Genomic DNA, 21,152 nt, shown 5'->3' on the forward strand with positions numbered 1-21,152 from the left:
TTGAGGGACCTCTTTATCTGGAATACTCTTACTCTGTAAGTGAGAAAAGGAAGGGTCAGGGAGGGGCTTGCTCAAGGCCACAAAGCCAATTTAGGGGAATGCTAGGAAAGACCAAAGCCTGAAATTCCCAACTCTCAGTTTAGTGTCTGTCTTGCTGGACACTGCTTCTGCAGTCCACCATGCCAACACACAATCACACTGTATCAACATGCTCTAGTCAACTCAAGAGGTAAGAGATTTTAGCCACTTACTAAACCAAAGGATGAACAAAGAAATGTATTTGTCAATGACATAATTCTTTGGAATTTAAATGTTTCCATGAAAGCAAAAAAGGTTTACCTCAACATTCACAACTTAATACTAGAAGCACTGAAATAAAAATTTTAAAGAAACTTTACCAAGCTTATGTAATTGAGAAAGGAAGTACAGTAAATTTTTTAATAAGTTGGACAGAAATAAGAAAATTACTTCTGCATTTTTACTGCAGAACAAATAGATAAATATCAGGGCGTTGTTATTTAAGTTATTTTCTTTACTTTGACGTTTCCTTTTATTTTAAATCCTAATTCTCCAACAAAAAGACTTTTAGTGAGGCACTGTCAAAAAGGCTAAGTAACAGAATCCCAAACTTCTCAATTCTACAGGTCAATGTTTATTAAGCACTCTAGTAAACACCTTAGAATCCAGAGTAACTATGCTTATGTGAGCCCTTACTTAACGTCAGTTCAATTTGAGACTCCTTTTACAATATTTCTTATGAGGGAAAAATACATCCCACAGTGACAACCCAGACTGAGAACTCAATGACTGCCAACATCAAACAAGACTGATGTCCCCATGGAAACTAATCCACCCCAGGATTTTCTATTCAAACATTTTCTGAAGCATTCATGCACATCCAATGGGCAATGAAAATTGTCAAGGCAGATGACCCTAATTTTCAACACAACTGAAAGGTGCTTGCAGCAACACCACTACTCGCTAAAGGAAGACTGACCCAGCCAAAAGATGTCTTGAATGACTTGGATTTTAAGATGCCTATACTAATCCAAGCCCCAAGCAGGAAAATCTTCAGCCAGGAAACTCCTGGCATTTTTTATTTAATGTTTAGTTTTCTATTCTAAGTGTACTTTCTTTTATTCTCAGAAATCAACTTTGGTACATTTATCATATGGGACTGGTTTCTAGGAAAAGACTTCCAGTTGATATCATGAGATATATGGCTGCAACTTACACTGACTCAATTATCAGGTCACATCCAAAAACTAACTGAAGTACCGTAAGCCCTCATGACTAGAGTAACAACAAAACGTACTCCTATTTTCTGCTTTTGCCCAATGGATCAAGCCACAGCCTAGCTTTCCACTTCTGATTCAATTCAGTACCAAGAGCAGAGTGCCAATTATTCTCTGAAGATGCCTAGTCCCCCGAGTAGTTACCTTTTTGTTCCCTGGGCCTGGCTCTTTAAACACAGCGGAGCCTCCCAGGCCTTAGACCAGAGAGCAGGTAAAAGCTTACCCCAATTCACCAGCTCAGCCCTCTTCCTAGCCTTATCTCCACTGCTCTCGAATTTGGGCCAGCTTTCTGGATATTTGATTTTCGGTGTTCTCTTCATTCAGTAAAATTAACTCCCTTCCTCAGCTTACCAACTCAACCTTCAGCCCACCTCATCCCTTTACTGCTGCCTCTGCAAGCTCCGTACAGGACCCAGTTTTGAGTAACAGCCATTCCTTCTGAATTCTAGCCATTGAAGAGACCTTGATATCTACAGCTACTCCAAGCAATGATACTTCATACACTGACAGACTCAAGAGATGGCTAGGTTCCTATGGTCCTTTCTTTTCTTTCTTTGGAGTGCAGTGTTGTGATCAAGGCTTACTGCAGCCTTGAACTCCTGGGCTCAGGTGATCCTCCTACCTCAGCCTCCAGAATTGCTGGGACTACAGGCACACACTACCACAACTGATTAATTTTTTTAATTTTTTTTTTTTTTTTTTTTTTTTTTGTAGAGACGTGGTTTTGCCATGTTGCCCAGGCTGGTCTCAAACTCCTGAGCTCAAGTCATCTACCTGTCTCAACCTCCCAAAGTGCTGAGATTACAAGCATGAGCTAACGTGCCAGGCCTCTTTTCTTCCTAACAGCCAAATGAATACTACTGAGGTAGGAAACCTGTAGGACTTATTTGCCGGTCCCGACAGAATGAAATGAAAAAACCAGCAGGAAACAGCAGATGGCATCAAAAGTGACCTCTAGTTGCCCTTACTGTTCATTGGCATAAGACACTCCCACCAGTGCCATGACAGTTTACAAAGACCATGGCAACATCCGGAAGTTACTGCCCCCTCTCTAGAGATTTCTGAATAACCCCACCCTTTAATTTGCATGCAATTAAAGGGGGGTATACATATAGCTAGCCAACACCCCGTGCACTGCTACTCTTGAGCGTACTGTGTGGTAGTGTTGTTCGTGCCTCCTATTTTACTTCTAATTTCCTGTCTAAATGTTCTATCAATTACTGAGAAAGTTGTCCTGAAGTCCCCAACTACTGCATTTCTCCCTTCAGTTCTATTAGTTCTTATTTCACGTTATCTTGAGGCTCTGTTAAGTGGATCACATTTCAAATTACTGCATATTCATTTGATGAACTGACCTTTTTATTGTTATGAAATGTCACTCTTTCTTCCATCTTTGTCCTGAAGTCTACTTTGTTTTTTGGTTTTTTTTTTTTTTTGAGACAAGAGTCTCTTTCTGTCGCCCAGGCTAGAGTGCAGTGGCACGATCTTGGCTCACTGCAACCTCCGCCTCCCAGGTTCAAGCGATTCTCCTGCCTCAGCCTCCCAAGTAGCTGGGATTACAGGCGCCCGCCACCACGCCGGCTAATTTTTGTATTTTTAGTAGAGACAGGGTTTACCATGTTGGCCAGGCTGGTCTTGAACTCCCCACCTTGTGATCCACCTGCCTCGACCTCCCAAAGTGGGATTACAGGCGTGAGCCACAGCGCCCGGCCGCCCTGAAGTCTACTTTGATAAGAATACAGCCACTCTGACTTAAAATTCTTAGTTTTTTTTTTTTTTCATTTTTATTTTTAGAGATGTGGTATTACTCTGTTGCCCAGGCTGAACTGCAGTGGTGCAATCATAGCTCGCTGCAGCCTCAAACTTCAAGGCTGAAATGATCTTGCCACCTCAGTCTCTCTCACAGCTGGGACTACAGGCACACGCCTCTATGCCCAGATAATTTTTTTATTTTTCTTTTAGAGATGGGGGTTCTCATTATGTTGCCCTGGCTAGTTTCAAACTCCTGGGTTCAACTGATCCTCCTGCCTCAGACTCCTGCGTTGCTAGGATTACAGGCATGAGCCAACTTTCCTAGGATAAGTATTTGTATAGTAGTGTTTTACTCTAGCTTTTTACTTTTAACCTATCCATGTCTTCGTATTTAAGATGGATGTTTATTTTTTCCTTCTATCTAGCCCGACACTCTCTGACTTTTAATTGGAATGTTTCAATCTGCCCTAATAGTATAGTCACTAGCCACATGTGGCCACTTAGCCTTAAGTTAACTAAAATTTAAAAAATTTAAAATTCAGTTCCCAAAGAGCTCATTAGCTAATGTATGACAGCAGTCCCCAACCTTTTCGGCACCAGGGACTGGTTTCGTGGAAGACAATTTTTCTACAGACAAGGGTCAGAGGGGAGAAGGGGAAGGTGTAGGGATGAAACTGTTCCAAGTCAGATCATCAGGCATTAGATTCTCATAAGCAGCTCACAACCTAGCTCCCTCACATGGGCAGTTCACAATGGGGTTCACGCTCCTATGAGAATCTAATACCACAGCAGAACTGACAGGAAGTGGAGCTCAGGCAGCAATGCTCGCTCACTCGCTGCTCACCTGCTAAGTGTCCCCGTTCCTAACAGGCCACAGAGCAGTACTGGTCCCAGTCTGGAAACTGGGGACCCCTGATTTATGACCATTGGCTAGTGTTGAACGTGCAGACGTTCAGAAACAGAAATTACCATGAAGCAGAGTTTTCACTTAGACCATTTATATAGTACCATCATAATCAGTAGGGTTGAATTTAAGTGGGCCATCTTGCTATTTGTTCTATTTGTCCCACACGTTTTTTGTTCACTTTTTCTTCTTTTTCTTGTCTATTGTTAGACTGAAACATTTTATCATTAAATTGCCTTATTAACGATACCTCTTTGTACTTTTTTTTTTTTTTAAGGCTTTTTTAGGGATGTGGTTTTCAACAGGGAGCTGTTTTGTCCCCCTAGGGACATCTGGCAAAGTCTGGAGACATTTTGTTGCAACTCAGAGGGGTGGGTCCTACTGGCATCTAGTGAGCAGAAGCCAGAGATGCTAAGCTTCCCATAATGTGCAGGACAGCGCCTCACAACAAAGAATTATCCAGCCCACCATGCTGATAGTACCAAGGTTGAGAAACACTGCTCTGGGGCTTACTAAATACTCCCTAACTAATCACGGTCTTCTTTTAAATACTATCAATATCACTTCATGTAATGTTAGAATCTTAACCACATTCTTTTCCTTCCTATCTTGTGATTATTGTCACATACTAGTAACTGTGATATTGAGCACCTGCCTAATCTACCTCTCTGGGTTCAATTCTCTTCATAAGAAAATTGGGACTATCTACTCATTGACATTCTGTAAGAATTAAAATAAGGAAAGTGGAAAGCACAGTACCTGTACACCAGAGGTGCTAACTTATCAGTAAGTTATTATCCTATTAATATAGAAAATTTTGAAATGAAGGAATAGAAGGACACACCTGAAAAGAAACCTAGGTGACCTACATTCACACCTGGTTTAACTTTTGTTATAAATGCCTCTCCTACAGCTCTCTACCTACAAAAGTGACAACGAGACTGCGCCCTACTGGACTAGCTGGCAAAGTTTGACTCAGATGAGAAATTCAAAAATCTTTCAGGCTCTGATATATAATCCCTTTTATTTACCTACATTTAATTGAAGACATCTGTAAGTGGTGCCACACAAAATGTAATTCAGACTTAGAAATGTCAATAAAAATGTCTGTAAGGCCGGGGTCTGGTGTAAGCCTAGCAGGGGAGCACATAGCAGCAGCTACAGAGCCACCCGAAATTAGGGATCTAATGGAAATATGTTGCCTGACTTGACGAGGTGATAAAAGCTCTTTTCCCATAAAGCTTAATGAGCTCTATTAGTCTTCAGCTTACAGGAATGTAAAAGGGTCAGCCCCACAGAGGGAAGTAACTGACTCTCCACACATGGTCCATTCAAATGACAACATATCAAATTACTGATGTAATTACTATAACCTGACAATTTCATTAGATTCATGTGGCAGTTAACTGTTTAGGACTTAAAGCAAAGGGACATGGTTCACTCATAGTAGTCGCTGTGGAGAAAGTGAAGTTTAAAGTCAGCTTTGTTTTCAACTGCAACTCTCATGTATTTGACTGTCTCTGCCAGAATAATTTGACTTTTATTCAAAATTAAAGAAGGTGCTGGATATAGACCATATTTGTAATTTTCCTTCTCCGGCTAAGTCATAAACTTAATGGCAAAATTAAACATTCAGAGACTCCCAACACTCTCCTGCCTTGCCTTTGGTTTGGCTGTCAGGCGCTATGTGGTGGCAAAGGAACAGCAGCCCCTGCTTAGTGCTGCTGGTGGAGACTTAGGTGTAGCTGCCACTAACTTAAGTCCTCAAGTGGCCCCCGTGGAATTGCAAACTAGAAAAATATCAACAGAAAGCCCTCAAAATATTTCCCATCAAGAAAGGAGACTAAAATTGGTCATCTTTAATTTTGATTTCTCTTCCTCTCCAATGTCATAAACCCAGTAATAAAAAAGATAATTAACCAAGGTAAATACCACTCCAGATCATTAAGTGATGAAAGCAGACAGAAACAGACAGAAATTATCATTAAACTCTGGATACTACTTTTCACCAAAGAGTGAAACTTCTACACATATATTCCCAATACTTAACCAAAGTAGTAATATGTAATTTAAAAGTATGTATTTGTGGCTGGGTGCAGTGGCTCACACCTGTAATTCTAGCACTTTGGGAGGACCAGGAGGGTGGATCACTGGAGGTCAGGAGTTCGAGACCAGCCTGGCCAACATGGTGAAACCTGTCTCTACTAAAAATATAAAAATTAGCCAGACATGGTGGCAGGCACCTGTAATACCAGCTACTTGGGGGGCTAAGGCAGGAGAATTGCTTCAAATGGAAGGCAGAGGCTGCAGTGTGCTGAGATCGTGCTATTTGCACTCCAGCCTGGGTGACAGAGCAAGACTCTGTCTCAAAAAAAAAAAATATATAGATAGATAGATAGATAGATAGATAGATATTTGTATACTCTATATAATCTAGTTGCAGCTAGTGTACTCTAGGTACACTCCAAGACCTATCTATAACTGAGGGCATCCAAAGATTACAAAGGACAAAGCTCTCAATCTTAAGTAGCTACAATCTAACTGGGAAGACAGACTGTTAACCACATTAAAATGTAAATATTGGAACTTGTCTACTTTTAGCTGAGTCCTGCCAAATTATGGATGAAAGACTGCTACTCTCAGTCTCAGCCCCACCAAATTCATACATTCATTTGTTCATTCATTCATTGAACAAATATTTACTGACTCAGTGCCTACTATATTCTACCTATACTAAGAATGGGAACGCAAGAAAACAAGAAAAACAGGGTCCTCTCTCAATGAGCTTACATTTGAGAGATGTCAACTGTTAAGATTTATTAAGAAGCATCTTTGCCATCGGTGAGTAGTAGCCTTAAATTGCTACTTGCCCCAGTAAAGTGGACATCAAGCTCAAGCCTCCTTATTTGGTCCCTGTACAGGAAAGCTACCCCAGCCTAATTGCCTTCTGCTAAAAACCCTTATTCCTGTTCATTCCTCTAAGCTTTTGCTAAAATGAGAGCAAAGCATTATACATTATCAACATTATCTCATCTAAGTTCCTGCCAGCACCTTTTCGCCAAGGTTAGATGCTGTTTCCACATCAAATCAAAGAGACTCCTGTTGTACATCTGTCAAACACTGATTACAAGAAGCATTACCAAAAAGCTACCAATGCACCTCTACCCACTGTGGGCCCTTTACTGGAAGAGTAAAGGATAAAACAACACTTTGTAGTTGTTAACATTTTGTGCATCTCCTTTCTACTTTTCTGTGCACTTAAATTGTTTTTAAACTGAGATCTGCATGTATAATTTTGCATCGTGATTTTACCTCTCAATATATCAAATGCATTTTATATGTGTTGTTCATCAATATATACTCTGAACACATATTCATAATCTCCATTTTAATGGTTGTAGGGTGTTCTATCATATGGCTGTGTCATAATTTATTTGAACTGTTCCTGTTGTACATTTAGATTGTTTACAATTTTTTACCATTCATTTTTATGCAAGTTTTGTCCCCATCTTTGATGAACTCTCTGACAGTGATTATTGGACTACAATTACTGAACCACAAGTATGAATGTATATAAAGCCTTTAGTGTATGTGACCAAACCGCTTCCTAGAAAGGATGAAGTTCATAAACATTCCATCTCATTATATCTTGTCAAGCATTCACTTAAAAAATAAGATATCTTGACAGGTTAAAAAAAATTATAGATCACTGTCATCTTAAACTGCATTTCTTTTATTACTAATAGGAGTAAACATTTAAAACATTTATTACCATTTGTATTTTATCTTATCAATTACCTGATAAAAATCCAACCACATTTTATGAAAAAGAAATTCATATTAATTGCTTCTAAAAGATCATTACATTAAGTATAACCCTTTCATCATACTTTATCCAAGTTACCTTTTAGCTATATTTGTTTCCATGTACAAAATTATGGATCTTTACATACTCAAATTAACTTTTTCAGTCTTTGTTTTCTGATACTTTCCATTGCTTTTGAAGTTAGAAAGTGCTTCCATAACTATAGAGTAGGCTGTAAAACTTACATTGTCTTCAACTTTTTTATGGTTTGGTTTTTACTTCACACCTAACTCTCTTTTTCTTTTTTTTTTTTAATTTTATTATTATTACACTTTAAGTTTTAGGGTACATGTGCACAATGTGCAGGTTTGTTACATATGTATACATGTGCCATGCTGGTGTGCTGCACCCATTAACTCGTCATTTAACATTAGGTATATCTCCTAATGCTATCCCTCCCCCCTCCCCCGACCCCACAACAGTCCCTGGAGAGTGATGTTCCCCTTCCTGTATCCATGTGTTCTCATTGTTCAATTCCCACCTATGAGTGAGAACATGCGGTGTTCGGTTTTTTGTCCTTGTGATAGATAGGCTGGATTAAGGAAATGTGGCAAATATACACCATGGAATACTATGCAGCCATAAAAAATGATGAGTTCATGTCCTTTGTAGGGACATGGATGAAACTGGAAACCATCATTCTCAGCACACCTAACTCTTAATTAAAATTCTATCTGCCAGACACTGTGCTCAGTGTTTGCCACAGATCATCTCATTTAATTTTAATATCCCTGTAAGTATTATTATCTCCATTTTTAGATCAGGAAAAAGGGCTCAAGAGTCAATAACTTGCCCGTGGGCTACTCAGGCCTCTCTCATTTCAAAGCCTAGACTCTTTCCACTATACCACTCTGCTTCCCCGTTGATCCTGGATAGTTAGACAATGTGACCAAACCTGGATGGGACTACCCTCTCTGGTCTGGTCCATTTCTCCTGGTGACCACTCAAGCTGGCTACCACACGTTTTCAATGCGCCAGCGTAGGCCACACCACATTATCAGCAGTAATAGTTTCAATAATCAAATAAACAAAATGTTATAAAAGCAGAAATGGTCTCAGAAAGGACACAGTATTGAGGCTCAACCCTGAAGACAAATATGATTTGAACAAGTTGGGAAAGCATAAAATGAAATAAACAACAGGCACAAAGGGAAGGACAAGTGCAAGGCAAGGAACAGAGTCTCATCACGTGGAGGTGAAGCCTAAGAGGAGAACACAAAATAGTGCCATGATGTGACTAGCACAGTTTATAACTGCTCCCATTTCCATCACTTATTTGAGAGGTAGGAATTATTATTTGCATTTAAAAGATAACAAAAATGAGGCTCAGGGCAGTTGTGATTTACCCAATGTCATATGGCTAGTAAGTGAAGGCAAGCTTTTACCCGGTTTTGGTTCTAAGTCCCACCACTTCTTCACATAACTCTGCTTCCACCCTTTCTCTACTTCCTTTTCCAAGTCTTGATGATCATCTACAAGTTTTTCTGCAAATGCAGCTCATAACGATATCTAGTTCTCTAAACATCTAATAGTTTTTCTTTATCTCTCCAATTTTATCACTGGATTCTCAGTTCTACATTGAAAACCATGATGAGGATTAAATGAAAAAGTGAATGAAGAACCCAGAATATTGCCTTGCTATAACAGCAGCTCAATAACTTTGCTCTTCTCTTGTCAACTCATGGATTTTAACGTGGTCTCTCTAACTGAAACTTCCTTGAAGACAGCCTTTGCCTCTGATTTTGCCAGCTCTCTTTTAATACCATGGCAATTTACAGAACATAAGGCTGCTGTTAAATAAACAGTTACAGGAGTAATGAAGATACAACAAGGCTCTTTAAAATGAAGGACTGATTTCTCTCTACTTATTCAGAAAGAAAATATATTTAAAAAGAGGCAATAACCTGTCATGAAGGTGAATTGCTATTGATATAACTTCTAGAAACTTTTATCCAAAAAAAAAAAGCCTGCAGTAACTCACTCCATTACTGTTATTGAAGAATATATGTGTCACACCAAAATTAGCACTCCTAAATTATCAAATAAATGCCTAATGAAAGATATCAACAATGGTGTTCAATTACCAATTCTAATATTAAGGTCAGTGAGTAACTCTTACCTCCAAGGGTGAACTGCAAAGGAATCTTGTGAACTGCAGAGCCAAATTTGAACAGAATCCATTTCATCCAGTAAATAGACGGCAAAAAGGAACACAGAGAAAAAGAAAAAATTATTATACAATTTTCCAGTAAATCCACTTAAAGTGAACCCAAAGATTATAGAAAATTAATGTGTCCATAAAATTCATCCAGAGAATAGAAAGGTTCAGCCTAGTCCATAGGAGGCACCTAACTATTTGAATTCCTTTCAATAAATATTCTTAAAAATCTATACAAAAGCACATAAAGCACAACAAATCAGTCCTAAAATATTTTGTTTAAATTTTATCTCACAACTCCTACATACTAAAAACATCTTTTAAGGAAAAAAATCAGCAATCTTCCTGACCTAAATTTGACAGGCAAAGTTCAGTAAATGCCAAGAGAAGAAGATATAAACCAATGAGGAGACCAACAAAAGGGGAGAGGAAAGACCAAGAGAGGTCAGGTGAGTGAGAATGAGAAGGTGAGGTTTTAGCTCCACAATTTGGCATCTCATCTGTGGTCTTTACCCTGTTCTGATCTTTCTCTTTTCTCAGTCCCACATCCCCTTCCTTCCTTCCTCCTCTCTCCCTTTCTCCCTTCTCTCTCACCTTTCTCTTTCTTTTTATGACACACATACAGGAATACAGAATATCACCTGAAACTAAATGCTGTATGATCAGCATTTAAATAAACATATTACAGAGGGGGATAGAAACAAATGACAAAGCAAATTTTAGTATACCTCTGAAATGAGGACTGTCACATAACTTTATGCATATACATGATGGTAATTCATAATGTTTTCATTGTTGTTATTTACAGATTCAACATTTCAAATCCTTTGAGATTTACTGTTAATAATACCCAAATAATACACACTCTTGATCTTTCTAAATGCAAATTAACTACAATAAAATACAATGACAGGACTGTTTCCAAGCACTCATGAACTTCCTCTCCACAACAAAGCTAGTACTCACAGGGAATACAAATAACTTGTATTCTCTTTTAGAGTTACACATTGAAATATTTATCAATGAAATTATATGAGTCTAGGATTCCCTTCATGATCACTGGAAAAGTGGGGAGGAAAGTAATACGGAGTAGTATAAAATAAAACAGACTAGCTGGGCGCGGTGGCTCATGCATGTAATCCCAGCACTTTCGGAGTCCGAGGCGGGTGGATCACCTGAGGGAGGACAGGAGTTCGAGACAAGCCTGGCCAACATGGTGAAACCCCGTCTCTAATAAAAATACAAAAATTAGCTGTGTGTGGTAGTGGGCGCCTGTAATCCCAGCTACTTGGGAGGCTGAGGCAGGAGAATTGCTGGAACCTGGTAGGTGGAGGTTGCAGTGAGCCAAGATTGTGCCACTGCACTCCAGCCTGGGCGACTAGGGCGAGACTCTGCCCCAAAAATAAAAAACAAATAAGATAAAACAGACTAGACATGACATTAAATGAGTGAGGACAAGAGATTAGGGTTCATTACCTGATTCTATCTACTTTGTAAATGTTTAAGGTTTTCCATAACAAAGTTTCAAAAATCTATCACATACTCCCACCAAAAACACTAAATATATTCTTAGAATATCACTAACGCATACCAAAGCCATTCAATTAAATAGTATCATTTAGGCCCTAGTTGACAGTATATTAAAATGTAAACACTTCAGTAGGAAGCAAAAAAAAAAAAAAAAAAGGAAAGAAAAGAAAGGAAAAAAACAAAATGCAAACAGTAAGAATTTTTTCTTAATTTAAATATCAATATGCAGTTCCATTACATTAACTCTTAAGATAACTTTCTGAAAGTGCAAAATATACCAAAATTTTAAGTCTTCTTAATGCTGACATGAAGCAAATAATTTTATTGAAATTTAAAATGCAAGCTTTGTGGTCTTGGATTCTTTCATTGCAGCCCAACCTAAGACAATCTCTACCCCTCCTCCCAAGAATAAGAAGTGCCAGTTCAAAGCCTAGCCAGTTTTAACAGCGGAGAAAAATGAGGCATGGTAAATTTTGATTTTAAAATCAGAAATTTGATTCTGAAGGGTTCTACGCTTTTCCCCAAAAGTGAATGCTAATATTATACACATACTTATTCTCATCCCGTTTGAAGCCACCAAAACGTGAAATACATAAGTAAAAGTTTTCAATCCTAAAGCAGTAAAAACAGAATAACAAATCACAAGACACACATTGACGCTCCTATTCCCACAACATGAAAAAGATTTCAAAAAATGCCTTCTCTCTTTTAGTGCATCAGTAAAACCCATTGTTTTTTCATGTTTCACTTCAGTTAATTTCTTAGTAAATTCTTTCATAATGAAACTGTACATATTATATTCAGTAGAAATGTTAATACTTTGAAAGAACAATTATAAAAAAATGAGACTGCAAAATATATTTTCTATATACACTGCAATTGAAAGTAGAAATAGATTCCTTAACAAACACTATCATGATGTCTGATTACTATTAAAAAGGACTATGGCTCAATTTTGCTGTGAACCTAAAACTACTAAAAAGTAAAGTCTATTGAAAAAAAAGACTATGGCCGCACGCAGATGGTTGCACACATTAATATCACTTGTCTGATATGACTATATTAATAGGACTACTTAATAATAAATAATGGGTAAAGTTAATAGTAGTTAAGAGAAAGATCCTTTTCAAAATATTTGGGTGTAATATTGAAAACATAAAAAATGTAATATGTTTTTTACAAAATATCTGATTCTGCAGATGGGCATATAATTTTATCATTCTAATAACAATCGTAGGTTAACATAGCCATATTCTTTATCTTCCTATGTACCCACTTTTAAAGATTACTTCTAGGAGTATCTTGATTTAACATAGTTCAATAAAGGAATAACCTGCATGATATTTGGCTTTTTAAACTTCACAGCTAAGTTACCTGTAACAATATTAATAACACTATCAATTTGATTCACTTGATAAAATTTATAAAAATTCTAAATGCCAATTATTCTGTCAAGTCTTGAATTTTTTTAAAAAACTTAAGAATTATGGTCTATATTTAGAATCCAGGCATAAAAGGCATCAGTACCATTTTCAAAATCCTTTAGGCCTCTAAAAAGAAACAGCATACACACAGACAGTGCTCACGCTCCACAGCTTCTTACTGACCTTGCTTTTCTTAAAGTATTCTCATTTACCAAGCCTGGTGCCATTGTTCTGTTCATCATCGGTAGCCTGACTCATAACATAATCCTTTCTCATTCCCTCCAAAGAAGCACTTAATGCTTACCAAAATTTTCTAAACCATTTTCCAAGTGCACAAAATTGTAGTTAGACCTCCTATTAGTTACAATCAGTAAGTTCTTTTCCTAAGTATAGGGGTGGGAGGAATAAGGACCAAAGAAAACACACTGCTAATTTTATCAAAAGATCCTAGCAATTTGGATGTAATGACTTCCTTTTTGGTAAGTTAAAAAAAAAAAAAAAGTTCCCAGAAAAATGATAATTATTTTCTCTTTGTAATATAAACTATTCAACAGATAATTCAAGCCACTTTGTTCCTGAAATGGCTTATCTGTTTAATAAGTAACCGTGGTTAAATTCCTGTCTTTTAAAGAAAAAGGAAACACTCAACACCAAAAGGCAATTTTTACAAAGATAAATCACATTTTTTTTTCCTAACCCAAAGGAACATCAGTAAGGTGTCGCTATTTGCCAAAGTGAAATTCCAAATCTTATAACTAGTCATATCAATTATCCAAAATTTCCTCACATTAACAAAATATACTTCCGGTTATATTTCCTGGGCCTTTCACTTATTGTACCCTACTTCCACTTACTGTCCTATAATTTGTCAAGGGACAGGTCTGATTATTTTAGATTATAATCTAATAAAACCTTTATTTAAAAATTTTGCAATTATCAATCTAAATTACACCTCAATGTAAATTCCAAATCAGGAATTTGGAAGCCTTAACTCAGTTACGACTCTAAATTATGTTAACTTAAATAACATTTTAGACTCCCTTCCCATCCCTGTTCAATTTCTGGCACATATTTACACTATGAATAACTGGTAGTTCTAAGGCAGTGCAAAACTAGGTTTTATGTAAAGAATGTCTGATAAATCTACAACTCTAAGAAATTAATTTGATTCCACAAAAGAAAAAAGTTTTATTGTTTCATATTTCATTGCAGACAAATAAAAACTTCAAAGCAGCCAAAAGACACAGCTAGCGCCCATTTAAAAAGTCATCAAAAGAATGAGAATTAAATCTGTATTTAACAAGGAGTGGAGACTAAGGTTTGAGAAGATCTTATTTAACCTATTAGTGGGGAGTAAAAAGGACAGATTCAGGTAATTCCCTAAATTCATTTTTTTATAGCTATTTTCTATCCCAATTGTAAGCAATGTACCTGAAAGGATTGTTTGTGCTACCTCTTCTGATTACATTTGGCACCTTAGACATTAAGATTCAAAACATCTTAAAAGATGACAACAAGGCTGGGTGCAGTGGCTCACGCCTGTAATCCCAGCACTATGGGAGGCCAAGGCAGGTGGATCACGAGGTCAGGAGATCAAGACCATCCTGGCTAACACGGTGAAACCCCATCTCTACTAAAAAACACAAAAAATTAGCCTGGCGTGGTGGCTCACACCTGTAATCCCAGCACTTCGGGAGGCCGAAGCGGGCAGATCACGAGGTCAGGAGATAGAGACCATCCTGGCTAATACGGTGAAACCCCATCTCTACTAAAAAAAAAAAAAAAAAAACACACAAAAAATTAGCCGGGCATGGTGGCGGGCACCTGTAGTCCCAGCTACTCGGGAGGCTGAGGCAGGAGAATGGCATGAACCCAGGAGATGGAGCTTGCAGTGAGTCGAGATCGCACCACTGCACTCCAGCCTGGGCGACAGAGTGAGACTCCGTCTCAAAAAAAAAAAAAAAAGACAACAAAAATCTTATTTACACTCTAATATAAACCTTTGTCTTCTGAAGCATTACATCTCCTTTTTTGCCTGAGGATTAGAATCTTACTAGGTCTACCCACTTAAGTTATTTGGACCTTGAGGTTTTTTTTGTTGTTGTTGTTGTTTTGTTTTTTTTTTTTTTTTGGATACGAAGTCTTGCTCTTGTTCCCCAGGCTGGAGTGCAATGGTGCAACCTCGGCTCACTGCAACCTCCGCCTCTCAGGTTCAAGCGATTCTCCCACCTCAGCCTCCCGAGTAGCTAGGATTACAGGCGCCCACCACCACGCCTGGCTAATTTTTGTATTTTTAGTAGAGACGGGGTTTCACCATGTTGGCTAGGCTGGTCACGAACTCCTGACCTCAGGTGATCTGCCCGCCTCGGCCTCCCAAACTGCTGGGATTACAGGCGTGAGCCACCACGCCCAGCCAGGTCTTGGTTTTTTATGTGTAAAAGGATTTCAGCCAAACCCTCTTCCCCAGGTGGTATCCTGTGGCATGGCAGGCTCCTAAGACACTCTCTAAAAAACGATCCCATGGCCACGTAAGTCTGGGAAACGTTCTTACTATATTGCGGCCTCACCTCCCCTTCCTCCTTACCTTAGTGAATTGCAGGCTACACTGATATATGAAAGGCTTTGCACATTCCTGTATTTACAAACAAAAAAACTCATCTACTTCAACCTCAGTCAAGTACTTCCCAAAGTTACATGACTAGAGATTTTTGTTTTTAATTTCATATAATATCTATTAACATTCCACAAAATCCATTTTCCACAAAGCTCATTTTAGGCAACACTGGTCCCTACCAGCTCTCATTTGTTTTCCCCAATCTGTACTTACTAGAATTGCTCACTGAAAATACTCAGTGTGGCGCTCTCAAAAATGGCAGAAAATCCAATACCATCAGTGAATTATTCACCTTTTTTTCCCCCATTTAAGAGTTCTGGTCCCTACCCAATAATATTCCTGGTGATATTATGGGCAAATAATCAAAGCAATGCCATAGATGTACTATAATAAAATGCCTCTTGAAAAATTCTAGTATCTGCCCAGAATCACAAAAGCCCATAAAACACTAATATACAGAGCTAGTTATAAATGTTTTGCTCTAAATGTTGATTTCAAAGTTTGCTAACACATATCCTAATTAATGAGCTACTTCACTAAATATCTTTTTACTATTTTTTGCACCTTTCTCCCTAATTTCTAACAGCAACAGGGATTTGCATTGTAGTTAGGTTATTCACTAATATCTATCTCCTATGTTCACTATAATAATCATCATATATTTTATAAATAGTAGAAATGATGGCTCTATACTTAACACCAACGATATACATACGAACTTGTTAAAATATCATTTATTTACTACCTTCAAGCCTAATTTGTTTCTAAAATTAAACTTTTAAGTTTGCAATATGAATCTATAAAATCCAGATAAGAGTATAACAATTCTATATCTTAAAGAGCTACATTCAAAAAGAATGGAATCTTAAAAAAATTGTGTTGCTTTCCAACATTATCAGCAGCAAACAAAATCACCATAAACAGAGTTCATATAAAAACACAAAGAAAAACATGTTCTTGGCAAAATCATCAAACAGAACACCCACCAAAGAAAGACTCTGGTGCTGGTGGCATTCTGTGCTGATTTCAGAATCCTTTGCTCCTCTAACAGGAAGATAATTTGCCATAGGATGCTAATGACCTAAGGCCTGTATGTTAATTGCATTAAATAAATACCAGCACAAAATACTAAAACATCTCATAAGAAGTATGGAAATAATTTTACAAGTATGTTTAAGGGAAAAAAACACCTTCTGGTTTTTTAAAGTAAACACTAAGGCCGAAATTTTATACAAGAGAAATCTTTACATCTGTTGCTGACATTCTTGATCAGCAAGCTGAGTGTTTAGAAATGTATCAAAACTCAAAGGCTTTCAAAATTAGATTCTTCCAAAATAATATTTTCCTAGGTATGGAGTATAGTTATTTCCAGGTTGGGAAAAGATATTTAGAATATATATATATATCAAAAGACTCATATCAGAGAATATAGAGAACTCTCACAGTCAATAAGGAAAAAACACAAGAACCCACAAGAACAACTTTAAAAAGGTAGGGGGGCAAACTCTTAAAGACTTAACAAAACGGAACATATTCAAATGGCCAATAAATACATAAAAAGCTTCCTATTTAGTCATCAGCAAATAGTAAATTAAAACCCCAATACAATACTACCATCCACCCACCAGAAAGGCTAAAACTAAAGCATCAGAAAACACCGTATGTTGATGAGGATGTGGCACAACGAGCATGTTTATATGGTATAAGCACTCTGGAAAACTAGCCACATTTCTATAAATGCTGAAGATGTTTACCCCATGGCTGAGCAGTGTAACTCCCAGGTATATATCTAAGAGAAATTAGTGTTATGTCCATCAAAAGATACGTACAAGAATGTTCATAGCAACTTTATTCATAACAGGCAACAGCTGTCAACACATATGCCCAGAAATAATAGAATACATCAATAAATTATGCTGTATCCACACAATGGAATACTACATAGCACTGAAAGAAAACTGCTACTATATGTCACATGGATTTCACACAGAATGTTAAGTAAAAGAAGACAGGAGAGTGTATGCTGTATGATAAATTTATATGAAGCTAAAGGACAGGTAGAATTAATCTACAGTGATAGAAGGGTAGTTAACCTCTGGGTAGGAAAATACTGACTGGGAAGAGCCATGAGGGAGCCTTCTAGCATGCTGAAAATGTTCTCTCTTAATCCGAGTAGTGACTATAAGAGCATATACATAAGTAAAAATTTGGCCAGGTGTGTTGGCTCATACCTGTAATCCCAGCACTTTGGGAGGCTGAGGCGGGCAGACTGCTTGAGGCCAGGAGTTCGAGACCAGCCTGGTCAACATGGCAAATTCCTGTCTCTACTAAAAATACAAAAATTAGCCAGCCATGGTGGTGCACGCCTATAATCCCAGCTTCTTGGGAGGCTGAAGTACGAGAATTGCCTGAACTCAGGAGGCAGAGGTTGCAGTGAGCTGAGATCGCATGACTGCGCTCCAGCCTGGGTGACAGAGGGAGACTGTGTCTCAAAAAAACAAAAAAAGAAAAGAAAAAAAAAATCAAGCTATACACCTAAGATTTATGCACTTTACTACACTATAAACTTAAAAATTAATTTTAAAAAAGGAAATAAAAAGAAGAAAAAACCGTATAGTTCCACCTGGGGATTTTTCCTAAAATCAGTGAAAGCATACAATTTGACAGCTAAGATATATCTTAGCAATTATCTAGTCCACCTCTTTTACATACTGAGATCCAAAAATGTTACATTATTTTACAGACAGCAAAATTACCATCAGAACCTCAAAACCTTTTCCAGTCTATGGTTTCCCTTCATTATACCAAGGACTTAACAATACCATTAACCAGAACTCAACAAGAAAGCAATAAAATCCAGAGATACCAACAAGAAGAGTCTCAGCTTAACTAAAATAACACTAAAATAAGGTGACAAATAGGTGTTTAGGTAACAAGAAAATAAGTCTACAACAAAATACACAATTTTATGATACTGAAAAATTCAGCTAACAAATGGCAAAAAGCATAGGTGGGGATTTTTTCAAAAAAACTTTCACAAGCAACAGAAATCATCAAGAAGACAGATGCCACCATGACTTGTGTTCCTGCCTCGTCAGTGTCCCGGATGTTTTTTGAAAACATCAGGTACCCTCCCATCTACCTGAAATGTACTTCCCCCAGCTATGCACACAGTGCATGCTCTTTATAGAGGTGTCTGTTGAAGAGCTTCCCTTATCTGAGCCTCTTCCTGATAACCTTATCTATTCTTACCTTCCACCACGCTGTCCCTCACTCTATCCCTCCATGTATCTTGCTAGCACACATTACTCTAGCACTATATTGCATACTTATTATTTATCTTCCTCTCTAACACACAGTCTCCCTAAGGGCAAGAACTTTATCTTGTTCCCTATGCTACATCCTCAGTCCAAAATAATGCCTGGCACATAGTAGGGACTCAAATATTTGCTACTTAAATGTCTACATGCATTCAACTACTCGTGAATTCAATGAATAAATGCATCCATTCATTTGTGAATGGGAGTAATTCATCAATGAATAAATGAATATTCATAATCGTTTCTTTCTCCCATGTTTCTTCACAGCCCCTGGCTACTCTATAGAATTAAGTCATCTGGTCACAGTGAGATTCCATAAACAAGAGAGAAGCAGTCACCAGTAATGCTGAAGTAAAAACCTGTCCCCTTCTTGTTAGACCTTCTTGGGAACATCCATGTCCTCCAAGCACTAGCTTCCTGCAGAAAAACTTCCAGCACATACCATTTGTGAGGAGCAAGGAATACATACCAAGAAATATGGAGGACAAAACTAGGTATCACTGAAATTACACTAGGCTAGGCAAAATCTTTCAAATTAACCTTCAAAAATTGAGTGTCTTCCAAAAATCCAAATAGCATAAATTAGGGATAAATAGAAAATACCACAAAACCAAGAAATCAAAATTAGCAGGAAACCACAACAAAGATAAAATTTGTTTTTAATGCCATCTGGTCAAAGTAATAAAAATGGAATATGTTATTAGCTATTTGATTATTATTAAGAATAAATGACTATATTAACATAAACATATTGATAACGGTTACAGGTACTGCTTGCATAATTTACCAGACCAACTAATTTAAAGCAAGTTTGAATACGCCCACATCTTGTCAGGTACATGTATTACTAATAATCTTTAACATTTTAACATCAATTCAATGCTATGAAAAGACACTTATATTTTAAATTTTATTTGTTGGCTAAAACATATAAGAACCAGACATGTCTTATTCATCTATGCATCCCTAGTATCTACCACAGTGAGTGGAACATGCCCCGAATTAAATGATTATATGACTGCTTGAATAGAAGAATCACATTCTTCCACAGTCCAGGAAAAAGTAATATGAAAGCCATTATAAATTTTTGAGCTATTTCTGGAATAAATGTCACATGAAAGCCAACAAATATATACATACATATATATGTGTATATATATAAATATTTAGAGACCTATACAAATATATTCCCTATTTTTACATATTCTTAAGGGCAGAATTATACTCTGGATAAATAACCATATGTAATATATGTTTTACTTTTATAATTGACTACTACTGACTAGATGAAAATCAACTGCTTTTTAATCATACAGGCAGTTACTTAAAATTTGGCATATAAAATGAATGACCACAGTGAAAATACAAACTTTCCTTGTTTAGACTAGCCATCAAAAGGTACTATTGTTCACTTGTCAAGTGATTACCAGGAGGTCATAAAACTTGATGCTCTTCAGTTTTAATGGGAAAAACAGACCTAAAATACAAAAGCTAAAGACAAATGGCACTCACAGCAAAGTTGTTCCTATCACATGAGCTTTGCACTCACTAAAATGTGCTTAATTCGTTGTATGTAAATTGCTCAACACTCTCACTCAGGAAATTAAAAGCAGCTTTTACTTATTATAGTAGAACAACTGTCAAAAGCTTATGACATCATTTGAATTTTCCTTTTTGCTTCATGTCACAAGTTTCAAGAACACTATTTTCTTCCCAAGTAGCTTTCAATTTGGCAACAACTGAATTCTCTCTCCAGCTGTTTTTTAAAAGTAGTCAACTCAGCTGCTCATTCATTCAAAACATGTTCACTGGGCTTCTACTCCATTCCAGACACTCTGCTGGGCATTGTGTATTTCTTCAGACTCTTGCATATAGTATTTTCATAAGTTAGTGTAACAAGCACAAAGTATGCTATGGATTACAGTACCCCAATATAGCTAACTTATCAAAACGAGAGATCTGCTCCTGTATGAACAAGAAGCTCTACCACCAGAATAAAAAAAACAGGACACCTGTAGCTCCTTTGTCTCCAGTTCTAGGTAAAGCAATTAAGAAATACACGTATATTAATAGAAAGTAGGCACTAGAGCGTGACTGTAGTCCCAGCTACTTGGGAAGCTGAGGCAGGAGAATCACTTGCGCCCACGGATTCAAGGATGTAGTGCACAGTGATCATAATACTTACAAATAACCAACTGCACTTCAGCCTGGGCAACATAGTGAGATCCTGCCTCTTAAAAAAAAAAAAAAAAAAGGAAAGAAAATCATAAATAAATCTTTTCCCAAATGA

General features: G+C 37.3%; 1 protein-coding gene across 22 annotated transcripts in view; it reads right to left on the reverse strand.

Moving 5' to 3' along the window:
- Positions 1–21,152, reverse strand: part of ATE1 (arginyltransferase 1) — a 187,865-nt gene that overhangs the window by 117,804 nt on the left and 48,909 nt on the right. For 19 of the 22 annotated variants that reach the window (XM_063727090.1, XM_063727087.1, XM_054521524.2 and 16 more), the window contains 1 exon segment: positions 9,936–9,968. The exons of the other annotated variants lie outside the window; for them this stretch is intronic. In XM_063727090.1, the coding sequence (XP_063583160.1) occupies positions 9,936–9,968 (33 nt within the window). 22 annotated transcript variants of the gene reach the window in all.

Source organism: Pongo abelii, chromosome 8 (assembly GCF_028885655.2).
Source record: "Pongo abelii isolate AG06213 chromosome 8, NHGRI_mPonAbe1-v2.0_pri, whole genome shotgun sequence".
NCBI classification, from domain to species: Eukaryota; Metazoa; Chordata; class Mammalia; order Primates; family Hominidae; genus Pongo; species Pongo abelii.